This window comes from Pygocentrus nattereri, chromosome 18 (assembly GCF_015220715.1).
Source record: "Pygocentrus nattereri isolate fPygNat1 chromosome 18, fPygNat1.pri, whole genome shotgun sequence".
Classification (NCBI taxonomy): Eukaryota; Metazoa; Chordata; class Actinopteri; order Characiformes; family Serrasalmidae; genus Pygocentrus; species Pygocentrus nattereri.
This window is the reverse complement of record NC_051228.1, coordinates 28,906,436-28,922,469: the sequence shown is the minus strand read 5'-3', so window position 1 is coordinate 28,922,469 and position 16,034 is coordinate 28,906,436. Positions and strand designations below refer to the sequence as shown.

General features: G+C 40.0%; 1 protein-coding gene across 3 annotated transcripts in view; it reads left to right on the top strand.

Annotated features, from left to right (window-relative positions):
• Positions 1–16,004, top strand: part of LOC108427265 (roundabout homolog 1-like) — a 295,097-nt gene extending 279,093 nt beyond the window's left edge. For all 3 annotated transcript variants that reach the window (XM_017697276.2, XM_017697275.2, XM_017697277.2), the window contains 10 exons: positions 1,622–1,776; positions 7,705–8,046; positions 8,352–8,468; positions 9,373–9,517; positions 9,617–9,850; positions 10,137–10,630; positions 10,925–11,098; positions 11,220–11,462; positions 11,768–11,973; positions 14,480–16,004. In XM_017697276.2, the coding sequence (XP_017552765.1) occupies positions 1,622–1,776; positions 7,705–8,046; positions 8,352–8,468; positions 9,373–9,517; positions 9,617–9,850; positions 10,137–10,630; positions 10,925–11,098; positions 11,220–11,462; positions 11,768–11,973; positions 14,480–14,494 (2,125 nt within the window). In that variant the 3' untranslated portion in view covers positions 14,495–16,004. The remainder of the gene's footprint in view (positions 1–1,621; positions 1,777–7,704; positions 8,047–8,351; positions 8,469–9,372; positions 9,518–9,616; positions 9,851–10,136; positions 10,631–10,924; positions 11,099–11,219; positions 11,463–11,767; positions 11,974–14,479) is intronic.
• Positions 16,005–16,034: the final 30 nt, after the last annotated feature.

The following is a 16,034-nucleotide window of genomic DNA, read 5'->3' as shown; positions in this document are numbered from 1 at the left end:
CAATACATTAATATACATTATTTCCCCATACATTCAATTCAGCAAACAAATAGAATAAAAAAAAATGCAATATTTAAATGTGTTCTCCGTAGAGGATATGTTTACTCAGAAAATCAAGACATTCGTTTTCATAGATGTGCATTTAATGTTATTCCAAAACAATCTGAAGCACCCAATAAATTTAATTAATTGGATTTTACTAAGTTACCTCTCAATACCACTAAAGCTAAAAATCAGTAATGTTGTGTGCCACATATGGGCAATATATCACCAGCACTATTTTATGTGTCTTAGGTGAGTTTGGGTGAAACAAGGGCTTTCAACTCCTCCCATATTATCCACTAGGGGGAGATGTTGGGCCAAGAAAACAATTAAAGCTCTTTTTTTCTACTCCCCCACCCTTACTATCATGATATGCTCTCAATAATAGCTGTTACAGGAATGATATTTAATAGAAAAGAGCGTACCCAGAAACCACGTCATAGATTTGTGATCTGCGGCATTTTCACTGTCATAATACCTTCCCGGATGGGTGTGTGAATTTGCATGCCTGCCTGCATACCTGTAATTAAATCTCCGGATGACTGTACAATGGAACAAACACGATCTCATTACGCGTTAAAACGAACAGTATTAGCTCTGCAAAGCCATGCCAAGCTGAAAAGCTGAAAACCTCCACACATGTACCTAGTGAGACTGAAAATGTGCAGGTTTACTGAACACAGAATGTAAGCTAAGCTCACCTCTTGCAGATGCTCATCAGTCTAGAGAGAAGTTATTTCTTCTTTCCTTGCATGCAGAGATGCCGCTGTTTGGGATTCACGGCTCTGCTGCCAGTTAAAGATTCATGCTGCTCAGTGGAGTGTCAGAAACATAAGTTTTGGAATGTGTTGTTCGATGCTTTGCCCCCTTGTCATTGCCCCTGGAGCTGAGCTTATGAAGTCAATTCAAAGAAGTCATACAGAGTGGAATGATTTATTGATTTTGAGGAGCTACATTATGAATTGTCTCCTCTAAATCTTTTCTGCGTATCGTGTAGCGCACTGTACAGTCAATGTTAGTTTACCACAGTAATGATGTGCGTATGAGACATGGTGGATAAACAGGGCGTCATCACATACTTTGCAATATGTAATATGCAATATATCATTGCTTTCAAAACCAAACAATGGTAACTGTAGGAAAACGTTCTGAACTTGTAATGCATCTTAATAAAATAATATGATGTTTTGATGTGACTGACAATATTTCAGTCATCAGAAATAGTGATGTCTATGTGATTGCTAAGTGGTACAAGATTCTGTTGTTTGAGTAGTTATTGTGTATTGTGGGCCTGTTATAGTATGAATGTTTAGTAGAATATGCATAAATCACTTCTGTTGGAACAAAACCTTGTGTCTATTTACACTGTGTGTAACTTTCATGATAAATAGACTGAAAAAGTGGCCCAAAATTACTTAGTTAAAAGTCTGGTTCCATTGACTTACATTAAAAGTGTGTTTTTCCTTCTCCTGTAAAGTTATCATTTTGGAGATACAGGGTTTTGCTCCGAGAACAGCGATATGCACACATTCCTGTAAAAGGAGACATAGTTAATATATGTATGCTGTTTGCGTTGCAGGCCTGGCCTATTGAACATGGGAGAGACAGCCAATCAGCCATGGTTAGCAGACTCATGGCCAAACACCTGTGCCAATCACAAAGACTGCAGCATCAACTGCTGCAATGGGGGCAATGGCACAAGCGACAGCAACTTGACCACCTACAGCCGTCCAGGTGAGAGCAGCCTCTATGCAGCATTAGTGTTCGCAGGGAGTGCTTGTATTTGTTTGGATGATGCAACAAATCCGAGTCAAGACCAACTCACTGTACATGAAAAATTGCCCCAAACCCAGCCCAAATTTCCAGCGGTCATTGGCAGGAAACACCATGGATGGGTCAACAGTCCATCGCAGGGCAGACTCACAGACATATACATTCACATACACACCCACACACCTTGGAGTAATTTAGTATGTCAAGTTGATCTGGCTGTATGTCTTTGGACTGTGTGAGGAAACCCATACAGACAGGTGGAGAGCATGCAAACTCCGAAAGGACCCTGGTCGACTGGCTGAGGAGCAGAATCCAGGCCATTGTTGGGTCCCTTATTTGTAAGGCCCCATTAGCCCCCAACTTGGTAACAGACCTCTAATCTGAATGTAATCTTCCTATAATTGTCCTTCTAATAATGAGGGAGTACGTATGGTGAGAGTTTGGTGTTGTCAATAAGTTGAAAAAGTAAGTGCTCACAACAGTGTTTTGTAATTGTAAAACATGGCAGGACAAAAGCAATTCAGTGTACCTCAATAAAAGCAAAACGGAACATCAAAAGGAAAGATAAAGACAACGTGATTCAGTTAAAAACCAATAAACTGCTCAAATATACAAAGTGCAACAGATAATGAAGTACAATGTCCATTAACACAAAATAAAAAAATATAAAAAGTAAACTGAAAACAAAAGGTATCGTCATTACAGTCCTCTGGCTTTTCTGAGAGCCTCCAATTTACCATCTGTTAAAAAAAATTGTAAGAGCAAACTTAATATCAGACATTTATGTTTTTTCAAAGGATGTATATGTATTTTATTTTTCTTCACTGTTTGTATTAAGGGTGGCGCGGTGGGTAGCACTGTCGCCTCTCAGCAAGGAGGACCTGGGTTTGATTCCAGCCCCTGGCTGGGTGAGCAGGGTCCTCTCTGTGTGATGTTTGCATGTTAGTTAGTTAGTTAGTTAGTTAGATAGATAGATAGATAGATAGATAGATAGATAGATAGATAGATAGATAGATAGATAGATAGATAGATAGATAGATAGATAGATAGATAGATAGATAGATAGATAGATAGATAGATAGATAGATAGATAGATAGATAGATAGATTCAACTTTATTACTCAGTACAAGTACATGGCAACTAAATGTTCTCCCGGTTTCCTCCCACAGTCCAAAGACATGCAGTTAGGCCAAATGGCCATGCTGCATTGCCTGTGTATGTGATTGTGTATGTCTGTCTGCCCTATGATGGACTGGCAACCTGTCCAGGGTGTATCCTGCCTTCCGCCCCATGACCGCTGGGATAGGTTTCAGCATCACCCTGCAACCCTGAGGGAGAAGCAGCTTAGAACATGTGTGTGTTTGTATTCAGGAATTGGTGCAACCTGGTGCAAAAGTTTCAAAAAAGAAATAGTATTTTTCTGTGCTAACCTCTCTGTGTATAAAATATAGCTAGAGCTGTGTTGCTCAGCAGATATAAATCTACAAAAATCACAAATGATGTGAGATATTCAGCCTTTTCATAATCAGTTTGGGTTTTGAAGGTTGTGTATACAAACCTTTACCTCCAATCTCCTGGGCTTGCAAAAGCGGGTTCACCTGCTTCATTTTTGGCTTGTTAGAGGGAGCTCACCTGATGGCCATTAGCCAGGCTTAATAAAAGATTTAAAAAGAGCTGAGCTCTGCTGAGAAATAGAAACAATACAAGACAGAGCTGTTGCACTAGCTCAGATACACTCTTGCCCTTGAGTTGTGAGAGAAGAGAGAGAAGAGAGAGAGAAAAAATGGATAATCATTGAGCGTGTGGAAGGAACAAATTTAGATTAACATGTCCAAAGTTAAAAAAAGGAAAGCTTACACAAGACAACAAAACACAAAGGTGACGTGATTTAGTTTTCAGTTCCATGCTTAAAGTTTAGAAAAAAGTGCTTTAGTCACCACCTTGTGGCATGTTTGGTGCTTTGGTTTAATACATTTCTGCAAAGCACTTTATTTGAGCTTTTTGGAGCGAATCAGGCTCATGTAAATGTTCATGCTTAGCTGCACAAGTAGGTTTTTTTTTGTTAGGGAGTTCAAAGCATTTCAATCATTGATGTTTTGAGCATATGAATCTTTCACAGTGTTAGAGCCTCAAAAATATTTCAGCACTGTCCCCTTTTGTACTGACTGAAACACTCCAATAGATCACCTGCTACTGCTGACATTTCTGCCTTTACCCTCAAACTGGAGCAAACATGCCTGAAAGGAATGCCAGCCAGGTTTTAGTGTTCAGCCCAGATGTTGCACATTTGTCACGAAGTGCTTACTTGCTGACCATGCCCCAGTTCGTTCAAATAGAGGCCTGAAGGTTTGGGTCTGGGCAAAATTTCCCCCCATTCCCTTTGCTGATGGGTCAGGTATGATGATTAAAGTGACCAGTCTGTAATGGCATGTGCTGTGTTAATTTCCACTGATTTAGAAAATCCCTGATGGATTAGAGGCCTAGATTTGAATACCTTTGGATCTGTGTGAATGATCTGTTTTTGTGTACACTTTTAAAAATAACTGTTACTAAATGGTTTTTGGCTTGCACATACAATCGTAGTACCTTTTTAAATTGTTACAGAACCTGTATTATGTGGAGGTCCTTTACACTTGAAAAGTGTGCATCACAAATTATTTGCAAAATTGGTTCTTTTGAAAGTCCATCCATTTAAAGGCTATTTCAAGAGCCAAAGGTGGGTCTCCTATTCAGAAGTTAGGACAAGCAAAATCTAATGCATGTTTTTGTCATCATAAATTGTTTTTAGCTTGAAACTTGTTTCATAGACAGATAAAAGCTGGTGCCTGTTTATTCATTTATTTTCTTGACAAAAAATGAAAAATTGTAGAGAATGTACAAAGGGATTTGCATCAAGACAAAGGGTGCTATTTTGCAAAATCTAAAATGAATTTAAATGTAACACTTTTTGATCACTTCTCATAATGAGAACGTCAGGTGAACCAGAGAAATGCTGGGGTAATTGCAGGTCGAAACATGGATCACATCTGGCCCTATAAGACCAAGAATAGGTGTGTCTAAGTTTATACACAATATGCATATCTCTTGACTGTATCCTTCACAAGACACTTAACCTCAAGTCACTTTAGTGGTGCTGCTTCAGTCTCCTGAAAAAGAGGCACCCTGATCTACACCCACCCACGATTAAATAAGCCTTAAGAAACTGACTGCTTTGCATGATGTATAATTACGTACTTCTGAATTATAAGAGACGTCTTCTAAGGTCGTTCCTTTAATGCCTTTGACCAGACCTACTGCAGCATGTATTCAGTGAAGAGACGCTGAGGAAGACAATAAACCAGCATCAGTCTAATTGGTTTCCGGCAATAAAACCTCATTTTATGGGTGCTCTTGAGGTTTGGTTTAGATACTCAGATCTATTGACCTGCCCAGGTGGAAAACTTGCATTGATCCTTGTTTATGTACTTTTGTGGGAGGAAAAAGTGTCCTTGACTGTGGCCTTCCTCATCCTGCCCATCTGTGCTCGCTCAGATTCATAAAAGTTTTACTGTGACAATTTTCTCCCAGACTGTGGGAGATGAAATCGATCAGTTGTGTCGCTGTAGAGGCACGCGGCCTTGCTCAAATGAAACATTACCTCCAACTAAGACACCTACCCACACAGTGAAGCCTATGATGTTACATGACTTCAGAAGGCAAGACATTGCACCCTTTAAAGATTTATTGTATATCATAATGTGTAAAGATGTAGACTGTGTCTAGAAGTTTTGTAATACTTGCCCATCCAATGTCTTTCTGAAAACGACTATTAATAGAGGTCTGTCCCCTTTGCTGCAGTATTAGCTTCTACTCTTTGGAAGGCTTTACAATAGCAGTTAGAACATTTGCTGTGAGAATTTTATCAGTCACAAGAGCATTAATGAGGTCAGTTAATGCACAGATTAGAAGGGGGGTCTAGAAATTTTGATTTACAGTCATATGAAAACAGGAAGTACACTGTGTTAAAAGTTTAGACTTTTTGAACATAGTTGAGCATACAGATATCCGGTCTTCATGTAAACAATGCTGATAGTTAAAGGTGATATAATTTAACAAGTGACACCTACAATTAGCATTGGTCATCCTTTATATAAAGAGAAATGCCGTTTCCTTTTGAGGAAAAAATACAGCCCTATATATCACTTCTTCAGATGTATCAAATTGAGATCAGGTGCTAATGGTTAGAACACCATTCTAAACCTCAGATATCTGGGTTTCTTAAGTGGTTCCAAAATATTTGAAATCAATCTTTCTGCTGTTTAGAAGATCATCTACAAGTAGAGAAGATTTAAAACCACTGCAAACTTTTCCAGGCAAGGGTTTCTCAGTAAATTTAAAGAGCAGACCATAACATGCTAAAAGAAAAAATTCTTTAAGAACCTCAGAATTTCATCATAGAATCTGCAGGTAGCTCTTGCCACTGTGGATGTCAAAGTGTATGCATCTACTATTAAAACAAGACTGCACAAATTTGACCTATGTGGGAGGTGTGCTAGGAGGAAGCATTTGCTGTCTTAAAAGAACATCGGGGCAAGACTAAAATTCGCTAGTCATTGTCTAAGCAAGGACCAGGACTTCTGGAATAATGTGTTATGGACAGATGAGTCAAAGGTAAAGTTGTTTAGCCACAGTACGAAAGCCATGTTTGGTGAAAAAGCAAAGACTGCATTAGAACAACAACATCATACCAGCAGTAAAGCATGATGGTGGAAGTGTTATGATTTGGGGCTGCTTTGCTGCCTCAGGGCCTGGCTGGCTTGCAATCATAGAATCGACTTTAAATTCACTTCTGTACCAGAGAGTGCTTTGCAAAAAAAGTTAAAGCCGAACAACTTGCCCTTCCAACAGGATAAAGATGCCAAACATACAAGTAAATCCACAAAGGAATAACTTAAAAGGAAGTAACAGTGTTGTGGAGTGGCCTAATCAAAGCCCAGATCTGAACCCCATTGAAATGCTGTAAGGGATTTGAAACATGCTGTAAATGCAAGAGCATTAAACATTGGACTTTTGAAGTAATGCTAAACAAACGTCTCCCGGTAAATGCCAAAAACTGGTAGAGAGTTACAGGAAACAACTACATAAAGTTATTTCTGTCAAAGGGACACTACCCACTGAAGTCAGGGATGTATTTTTTTTCAACAGATTAAGACATCTCAGTTAATTTGTTTTTAAATAATTGCAAAATCAAATTTTGAGTGTAAAATACACTTAAAAGAAACATTTCATTGGGTGTACTTACTACCTCACTTCACTGTATTGTACATGTTTGATCTAAAAATATAGTCCTGCAACATTCCTCAGACTTTTATTTATCAGATCATTATTCTGTTAACTTTTATGCCATCTCTGGTTCCTGTGCTTCTGCCATCACCATCATTCAGAGTTCTGTCTGTGCAAAATGTAAATTCTTCTTTTATGGTGCCATGAAACAATACAAGCCATATCACATTTAAAGCTTCCTGTAATGTCTTATTGACTTCATGTCTCATGTCGTCGCTCTCCAGAGGGAAGCATATGTCTCAATTTTTGACAATTTTTATTTTACTCCATCAGCAGCAGCTGCCCTGTACATTGTGTGAACATTTCATTGAGTAGAGCAGCAGAAATGCTCCAAAATGGTGCTGGAATAGAAATAAAATCTCTACTTTTAACATAAATTAATGTAAAGTTGCCATTTTGGAGATGAATCTTGTTGAGTCAACTAATAGTTGCAGCCATACTAAACTCTATTCAGGCCCACTATAGGTCTGTTTAAAACACTGTGTTAATTGTTATTTCATAATATAAATCAGCATATTTGCTTTTGGCTCATTTCTGCTCATATCTGCATGTTCTTGTTTTCACAGCTGATTGCATTGCTAACTACAACAGTCAGCTGGATAATAAGCAGGGGGTTCTGATGGGTTCGGACTCTGCAGTCTACAGTGATGTGGACCTGTCCAACAAACTCAACGAGATGAAGACCTTTAACAGCTGCTACATGGGACCTGGAGGCAGTCCTCCTACACCGTATGAGCCCACACCTTATGCCACCACCCAGCTCATCCAGTCAAACATCATGAACAAGAACAGTGGGGCGGGGCCTGGCGATTTCAACGACAAGCGCTGGAAACCCCAACAACCAAAGCCCCCAGAAATGACATCACAGCTCCAGTTCAACATTATGGAACAAAATAGACTGAACAAGGGTGAGTGTATAAACAAATGATTGTACACTAAAATGTTAAAATAGCACTCTGCGTACTTTTTTATTTATTTTTGTTTTTTCCACATGTTGCCTGAAGATATTTGTATATACATTGTATTTTTTATTAACAACAGTTATGTCTGTACTATGGACACTACACACTATGCATAGAGATATTCTATGTGTGATGTGGCTTGAAACGAAATGTTACAGCTCACAAGTTTTGACAGTGTGGATCTTTTTCATGTTTTAGTGCTTGTAGGCACTCTTTTGGTTTTATGCACACATTTTTTCCTGGTTCCTTAGATCATTATAGAGGGGGTGAGGTCAGCCTGCCTCCAACCATCCCCTATAACCAGGCAAATGAGCACAGCTCGGCAGGGTCCTACCACAGCTCAGACAGAGGAAGCAACAGCACCTCAGGTATGCCTGCACTCGCACCATCACACGCTCCATGAGGATGTTCAGAGCTGTCATTCAAATGTCAACTCTTTTTCTTGTCACACTGGTAAAGGACTTCACTTGAAGGGATCCTGGGTGGGTCATTAAAAGAATACTGGTTTAGAATAGGGGGCAGCATCTCAGGTAATTTAAAAAGAACTACAGCAATTTGTACCTGTCTTGCTTGCTTTTTCATCCAGTCTTGGTCTGATACCACTAAGGCTGTAAAATGCATCAGTGCATCATGTTGCATCCACCTGAAACTGGCAGTTTAACAGTATATTAAATTTAAGCCGGGTGACCATGTTCCTCTCTGTGTGGAGTTTGCATGTTCTCCCTGTGTCTGTGTGGGTTTACTCCGGGTACTCCCGTTTCCTCCCGCAGTCCAAAGACATGCAGTCTGGCCAATTGGACATGCTACTTTGCCCATAGGTATGAGTGTGTGCGTGAATGAGTTTGTCTGTCTGTTTGTCTGCCCTGCGATGGACTGGCGACCTGTTCAGGGTGTATCCTACCTTCTGCCAGATGACAGCTGGGATAGGCTTCAGCACCCCCTGAGGGAGAAGTGAAGATGTGTGTGTGTGTGTGTGTGTGTGTGTGTGTGTGTGTGTGTGTGTGTGTGTGTGTGTGTGTGTGTGTAACCAATTATCAGAACTGCTTAAAAAAATTTGTCATGGTTTCAAAATGTCAAATTGTTTCCTAAAGAACTGTAATTTTATTTACCTTTTGTGTACATCTTTATTGACCACTGATATTTCCTTACTGTAGTTTATAAGGAGTTTCAAAAAAGTTTCAACAATTACAAAAAATTACAGCACTTTTAGGATTAAGAGTTTATTTTTAAAAAGTAGAATGTCTTATGGGTCTCTTTTTTCATCCCCATCAGGGAGTCAAAATTATAAAAAAGCTACTCGCACACCTAAACTAGCCAAACAGAATGCAGTGAATTGGGCTGAGCCACTGCCCCCTCCCCCTCTGAATCCCCCACCCAGCCGCAGCACTGAGGACTACCTACAGCCCATGGACAAGAGGTAGGCATGCACACACTCAGAGTTTAGACCATTCCTGTAGACTCTAAAATCAAGAGACCACATATGACTTTCCCTAATGTACAATTTTTCTATCATTAGCTTTGATCCAGACCCACAGTGCCCCATGCTTCAGAGCCGCATGTATCTGCACCAGGGGGAGATGGAAGAGGAGGAAGAAGAGCAGGAGAGTATGGACCGATGCCCCACGCCGCCTGTCAGAGGGGCGGCCTCTTCCCCTGCTGGAATGTCCTATAGTCATCAATCCACAGCCACGCTCACCCCTTCCCCTCAGGGGGATTTGCACCCAGGCCTAAATAACAACGAGGAACGCAGGTACTGCACTAACACTCCATGATGCAGAGAAGCTGCTAACATTACACATGTGATAAAAGTGTGATAAATTAGTCATGAAGTTTGCACAATGCTCATTTTTTGGGCTTAGGCTTCTGTTATTTCTTAGCTGCGTTAGTTTTCTTAGCGCCAAAACTGAAAAAGCAAATTACGAACTAGTTACGAAGTAATTATTTTTTGACTGATTAACTACATTTGGGGTAAAACTGTATAAATTTAATTGTGCAATTATGTAAATCTAATGTTTAAACTCTCATCTCTGTCTTAGACGACACACAACGAGTCCCCCTCCTCCACCTCGGCCCCTCTCACCTACTCACACCTATGGCTACATCTCTGGCCCATTAGCAGTGGACAGTGGGACCCTGGAGTTAGAAGGTGAGGAAGAAGGTGATCAGACAGATGGAGAGTCGGGCCTTCGGCAATATCAACAGCATCCAGGCTCACAGTATCACTCTCAGCAGCAGAACCAGCAGCAGCAAGTTCCTCTCTCCCGCCGCCTGCAGCTGCACAGGGGCCTGGAGCAGACCCCTGCCTCCAGCACTGGTGACCTGGAGAGCTCCGTCACAGGTTCCATGATCAATGGCTGGGGTTCTGCCTCCGAGGAGGACAACGCATCATCCGGCCGGTCCAGTGCCATCAGCTCCTCTGATGGCTCCTTCTTCACCGATGCTGATTTTGCCCAGGCTGTCGCCACGGCGGCTGAGTATGCTGGCCTGAGAGTGGCCCATTATCCAGGGCCTGTGGACATCGGAGGAGGGGGTAAGTGAAAGGGATAAGCGCTTGTTCAGAGAGAGACAGGCCATTGAGTCTATCAGAATTCTCAGTGGGCCTTTACCATCATGTTAGCAGTACTACCCCCCCCCCCCACCCCTTTATTTATTTATTCATTCATTCACTCATCTATTTTAATAAAGTGACCAGTCTTGTCTGGGGACAATGTCCATTGGTCATTTTTTATTCCAGCCCATGCCTGGCTTGGACTTGAACTGGATTTAAGGTTGATCCTTTAAAGTCTTGTATAGACTGATATGCTGTATGTTGTCCCCTTTTCAGGTCAGAAATACCACATTGGCCACCGCCCGAGTAGCCCAGTGTCCACAGACAGCAACATGAGCACTGCAGTGATGCAGAGGAAGCCACACAAAAGGCACAAGCAGCATGCAGCTAGTCACCAGAACCACCAGCAGCAGCAACAACCACCACCACCACCAGAGAATTATGCAGATGGTAAAAATGTCACTGGATTCTTTGTGCTACAGTTCTACACCTACACTGTGCATGTCACAGAAAGAAGCACAAAAGACAAATGTAAAACTGAAAGTAGAACTTTGTCTTTTCCTTCCCACAGACCCATCCGTGCCCTTGAGCCCCGCTCCAGCTGGCCTGAAGTCTCCCAGCCATGGCTCCAGGTGTAGTTATGAGGAGAGGGGGGCCACACTGCCCAGGATGGGCTGTGGAGAAGCCAGAGACAGAAGAGGAAGTGCAGGAGGCTACCGGACGAGAGAGGGATCAGCCGATCGACGAGGAGACCATGATAGACATCGGAACCCACATGGAGGCAAAGGCAGCAGCAAAGCACGTCAACAAGCAGGTAAATTATGGGGAATTGTAAATATGAATTCCCAACACTGACTTCATACTTGTTACATACTGTGGAAAAGGCATTTCACAAAAGCTTTATAATAACGGCTTTGCATGTAGAATACAGAAAATTTGGCATATTCCAAAAAATAATTGGAAAAATCTCATTGATTTGCATTAAAAGTAAAGACTTGTTTTTCCTTATTATCTAAGGTTACTGTTTCAGAGAGACAGTGTGCTTTTTTTTAAGAACAGTGACAATATCTTCAGTGTTTGAATGTCTGAGGAACGCTAACTCTGTCTCTGTTCCTGCAGCTGCAGAGGATATTCCTCCTTACAACCGGCCCTCCTTCCCCTCAGCACAAAGCCAGAAGGAGGCTCCCAGCTCCTCCAGCTCAGTGTCATCCCGGGGCTCTGGGGGCAGGAGGCGGGGAGATGTGGGCCTGGGGGGGCGCAGAAACCCTAGCGAAGCAGGACTCCCCAGCTTGGGGGCCTTTTCTCCCCAGGAAGAAGAGTTAGAGGTAGGCTGCTTATCATCTAAAACCCTTAAACCTGCCACAGACTGTGTGTTCACATTCTTTTGAGATGATGGGAATAAAATCACTGCTAAAATTAGTGTGATATTGTTTGTGCTGCTGCCCCAGTGTATACGATACATTTACATTTACAGCATTTAGCAGACGCTCTTATCCAGAGCGACTTACAAGAAGTGCTTTGTCAATCTAGAGAAAGTATCTTTACTAGTTACCAATAGCTTACAGAAAAAGACAGTCCTGAGCTCAGATACTGCTAGAAACAAAATGTCACTGCAGACACCGAGAGAAAAAGAAACAAAGTTGAACGCAGAACTCTGTGCCATTCAATGCAATACAATAACAATAAGATACAATACAATAAACTACAATACAGAGTGCAGTACAATAAAATAAGTGCAGCTTATAATTCAATTCGATAAGGGTTCTGTAACGATGGACTTCCAGTGCAATAAAATTTAAATGTTCTGCTTCAGGCATTCAAAGCGCCACCTCCTGGTAGTCAGCGTGAGTTGTGAGTAATTAGCTGCGCTCCTAATGGTGGCTTTTAGAATTGTACCATACTTAGAAATTTTGGCATAAATAGCTGACACAGTCAGAAGTTGGTCATCTTTTGTTCAAAATTTCAAAATCATTATCTAGTGAGCAAAGTCATATTAAATATTCTACGGCTTAAGATTTTAAATCATGACCACATAATTCATTAAAAAGTGGCAGTTTTTCTCTGCAACATCATTATCATGGCAAAATGTTTAGTTTATACCTGCCTCAAAACAGGTTTATCATAATTGTTGGTACCTAAAGAGACTTAAATGCACAGTTTGCTCCAGCTATTTGATTATGATTTCCCTAAAAAGCTCATTACTTCCATGTAACATCAAGGGTACTATTGTAGGAAGTTTGCATTTCTGGATGTAATAATCCTGGACTTGATTTCCCCAACATGTAATAGACAACAGTCATTACTCTACTCAGCCCCATCAGCAACCAAAATCCCCTGACCAATTTCCCCAAAAAATTCTGATGTCTTTGCTATGACCCCAAAAAGGTAATAAACAAGATAACTGGCATAAGATTCAAATCAAACTCAAATTAGTGTAGATCACTGCAGTACATCAGGGTTCTCAGATTGGATTGACTTTTATATCATTCATATCACTATAACAATATTAAGTTTGACTTGCTTCTCCAGCTTCTCCTACAAAAACTAGCTCTGCTGCTCTGAGAATATGTTCTTGTTGTTTATGAAGGAAGTAAATTAAAACAGAGAGGGTCCTTAAATGGGAATTTCACAGACTTTTCAAAATTACTACATAACTCAATTGTTGAAGTGTAAACAGAGTCGTTTGCAGTAGTCTGAAGGAAAAATAGTACACTGTAGAGAAACTTGTTGACCGATTTCTACAGTAGAGGTGTTAGGAACCAGAGGTCACAATGCGTACAACTCACTCACAGAGATGTCCACTACATACTGTCCAAAATGGCCAGTGAAGCTACATTTATGTTGTGGGTTTTATGTATAAAGTTGATATTAAAAAATTGGCAAATCTAAATGTTTTTTACAAGGACTCTTCTGCCTTAAATGCCCTGCATGTACAGTACTGTGCAAAAGTTTTAGGCATCTAAGCCATTTTTTAAACAATTTACCTCAGCAGTGAGTTTATCACAATATACATTAGAATAAAATCATATTCATAATTCAAATAAACATAAAAACAATAAAAAGTAATAAGAATTTCTTGGGTCCATATTTTCCTTGACACCTTCATAGCCGCCACAGAGACTTGTTAATATCATCAATGATACTGGACTTCCTCGAGGAGAGGCTTGAAAATGGTTAAAGAAACACACTAACATCCAGAAAATCACTATTTATTCTTTATATGATTTTATATATATATATATATATATATATATATATATATATATATATATATATATATATATATATATATAATTATTAATTCATATTCTATACATTTTCAAATATTAACGTTTTTCTCAGCAAATAAACACATACTACACAAATAAATAGATTTTGAAAGTGTGTCTTGGGTGCCTTTCGCACAATACTGTATATCTCTGCTGTGAATCTGTTTAAAAAGATGTTTAGGCCAAAATCTTCTCTTAAAACTACAGTAAACAATGTCTCAAGCATTAGGCAGAATATTCGGAATCGTCTGATAGCTTTCTGTGAGGGAGCTTTTGGAGGCATTAATGCTTAAGACAGCTGGTTTCTGTCACTACCTTTATGAACAGTTCTGTCTCTAGAATGACTTTATTTGATTGAATTAACAGAAATATACCTCTTAGAGCTTCAAAGGTTTTTTGTTGGTCTATGCATTATAAAATATTTACACAAAGTCACCATTTTCAAATAATATTGAGGTTAAAAAGGTTATGATATAAACGGTGTGTTAAGAGAGCAGTGCTATAGCTACAGCTCTAAAGATTTGCACATTTTATAATCACCGCCCTCTCTGTCTGTCCGCAGCTGCTGGAGAGCTGAGGGTCCAGTCAGGACAAGAGAAAGGATCCTGATGGCCGAGTGGAGCCCATCTTACTGTGGACCATACACGATTCAGACCATCTACAGTCATTCACAATTATGTACTTCATCGGATCTGTCTTTACAGAAAAAAAGGACTGACCAATGTGTAATGTTTTCTTTTTTTTTTATCTGTTTCAATATTTAATCTTTCCAGCGTGAGGAACAAAGAGGAACAATTGGATGCTTTAGAGGGTTTTTTTGAGTAGGTGATTTTTTCTGCTTTAAAGCCCCATTGCTTGGTGTGAGTTTGTGGAGAGCAGGTGTGTTCTCACAGCAGGGGTCCTGAGCGTTATGGGAGTGTAACAGAAACTGTGTGTGGGAGCATCAGAGGACCATCAGTACAAACAGAAGTTTTCTTCACTCTTCTACTGTGATCCAGTACTTCAGTATGGTCAATATGGTCTTCCCTCTCACGGCTCTCCAGACTTCTTTTCTGCATCGGGTTACGAGGGTCACTATTGTAAATTTACCAAATCATTGAGTCAATGAAAGAAGTGCTGCCGTGGGATTTGTTTTTATAATGCACTGTTGTCATTTTGTTATTGATGTTATTGTTATTGTATTTTTTTTTTACTTTTTTATTTCAAACTTTGGTTTCAAAAGCACAATCACTAAACTTTTTATTTTAAACCATTCTTATGTATGGAGCGTTCCACATTTATATGGTGAAGATGACTTCTTGTTAATCGTGTGTATGAGGCTGGATGAAAGGAAAGGCTTATTTGCTTCATTTTTATTTCTGCAAATGAACAAGATGGAAATGGGACAACTCTCTTTTATTTTTTCTCACACAAAAACCATGTAATCACGTTATCCGCATAGGGATAGACCATGGAGTAGCAATTTGTCATCTCATAACCAATGACAATGTTACATTCATTGAGACAAATGCACTTAAATAAGGATGAAACAAGAAAATGTGCAATGGGCGATATCTTTTAGATTTTAGAAGTCTTGGGTTACGAGTGTCCTTTCCATTTTGTGTTGAGGAGTGAGGTGATCTTGCAGGAGCACTGTTGTTGTAATACGAATGTCTGCCACAGCCAAACAGCAAGTCTTTTGGATTTTTATCTGCCCAGCCGTTGGGCTTGGCTCTTTCTATGCTGTACAGGAGTAAAGCAGGACTTCATTATGGGAATGGAAGTGAGGAATACCCGAAATGAGGGTTTGCCATGGTATTCCGAGGCATCGCTGTGCTCTCCTAGCACATAGCTGCTTCTATGGTTTGGACTCATGCTATTGCAGTACCTTTTTTTCAATTAATGAACATTTGTGTGTGAGAATATGTTCTCTAAGGAAAAAAAAACTTGTGCTGTCCATCATTGTTTGGTGTTTACTATGTTAAGATAAAGTACAACTGCTTTAAATTGTCAGCCAAATTTTCATGACTGATGAGCTCATATTTAGAGTAAAATTAAACATTGTCATTTCCCACCTTATTTATTATTAAAACATTTTTCAGATGCCAGTTTTGTTTTTTTTTTTCTTGAAAAAAGCA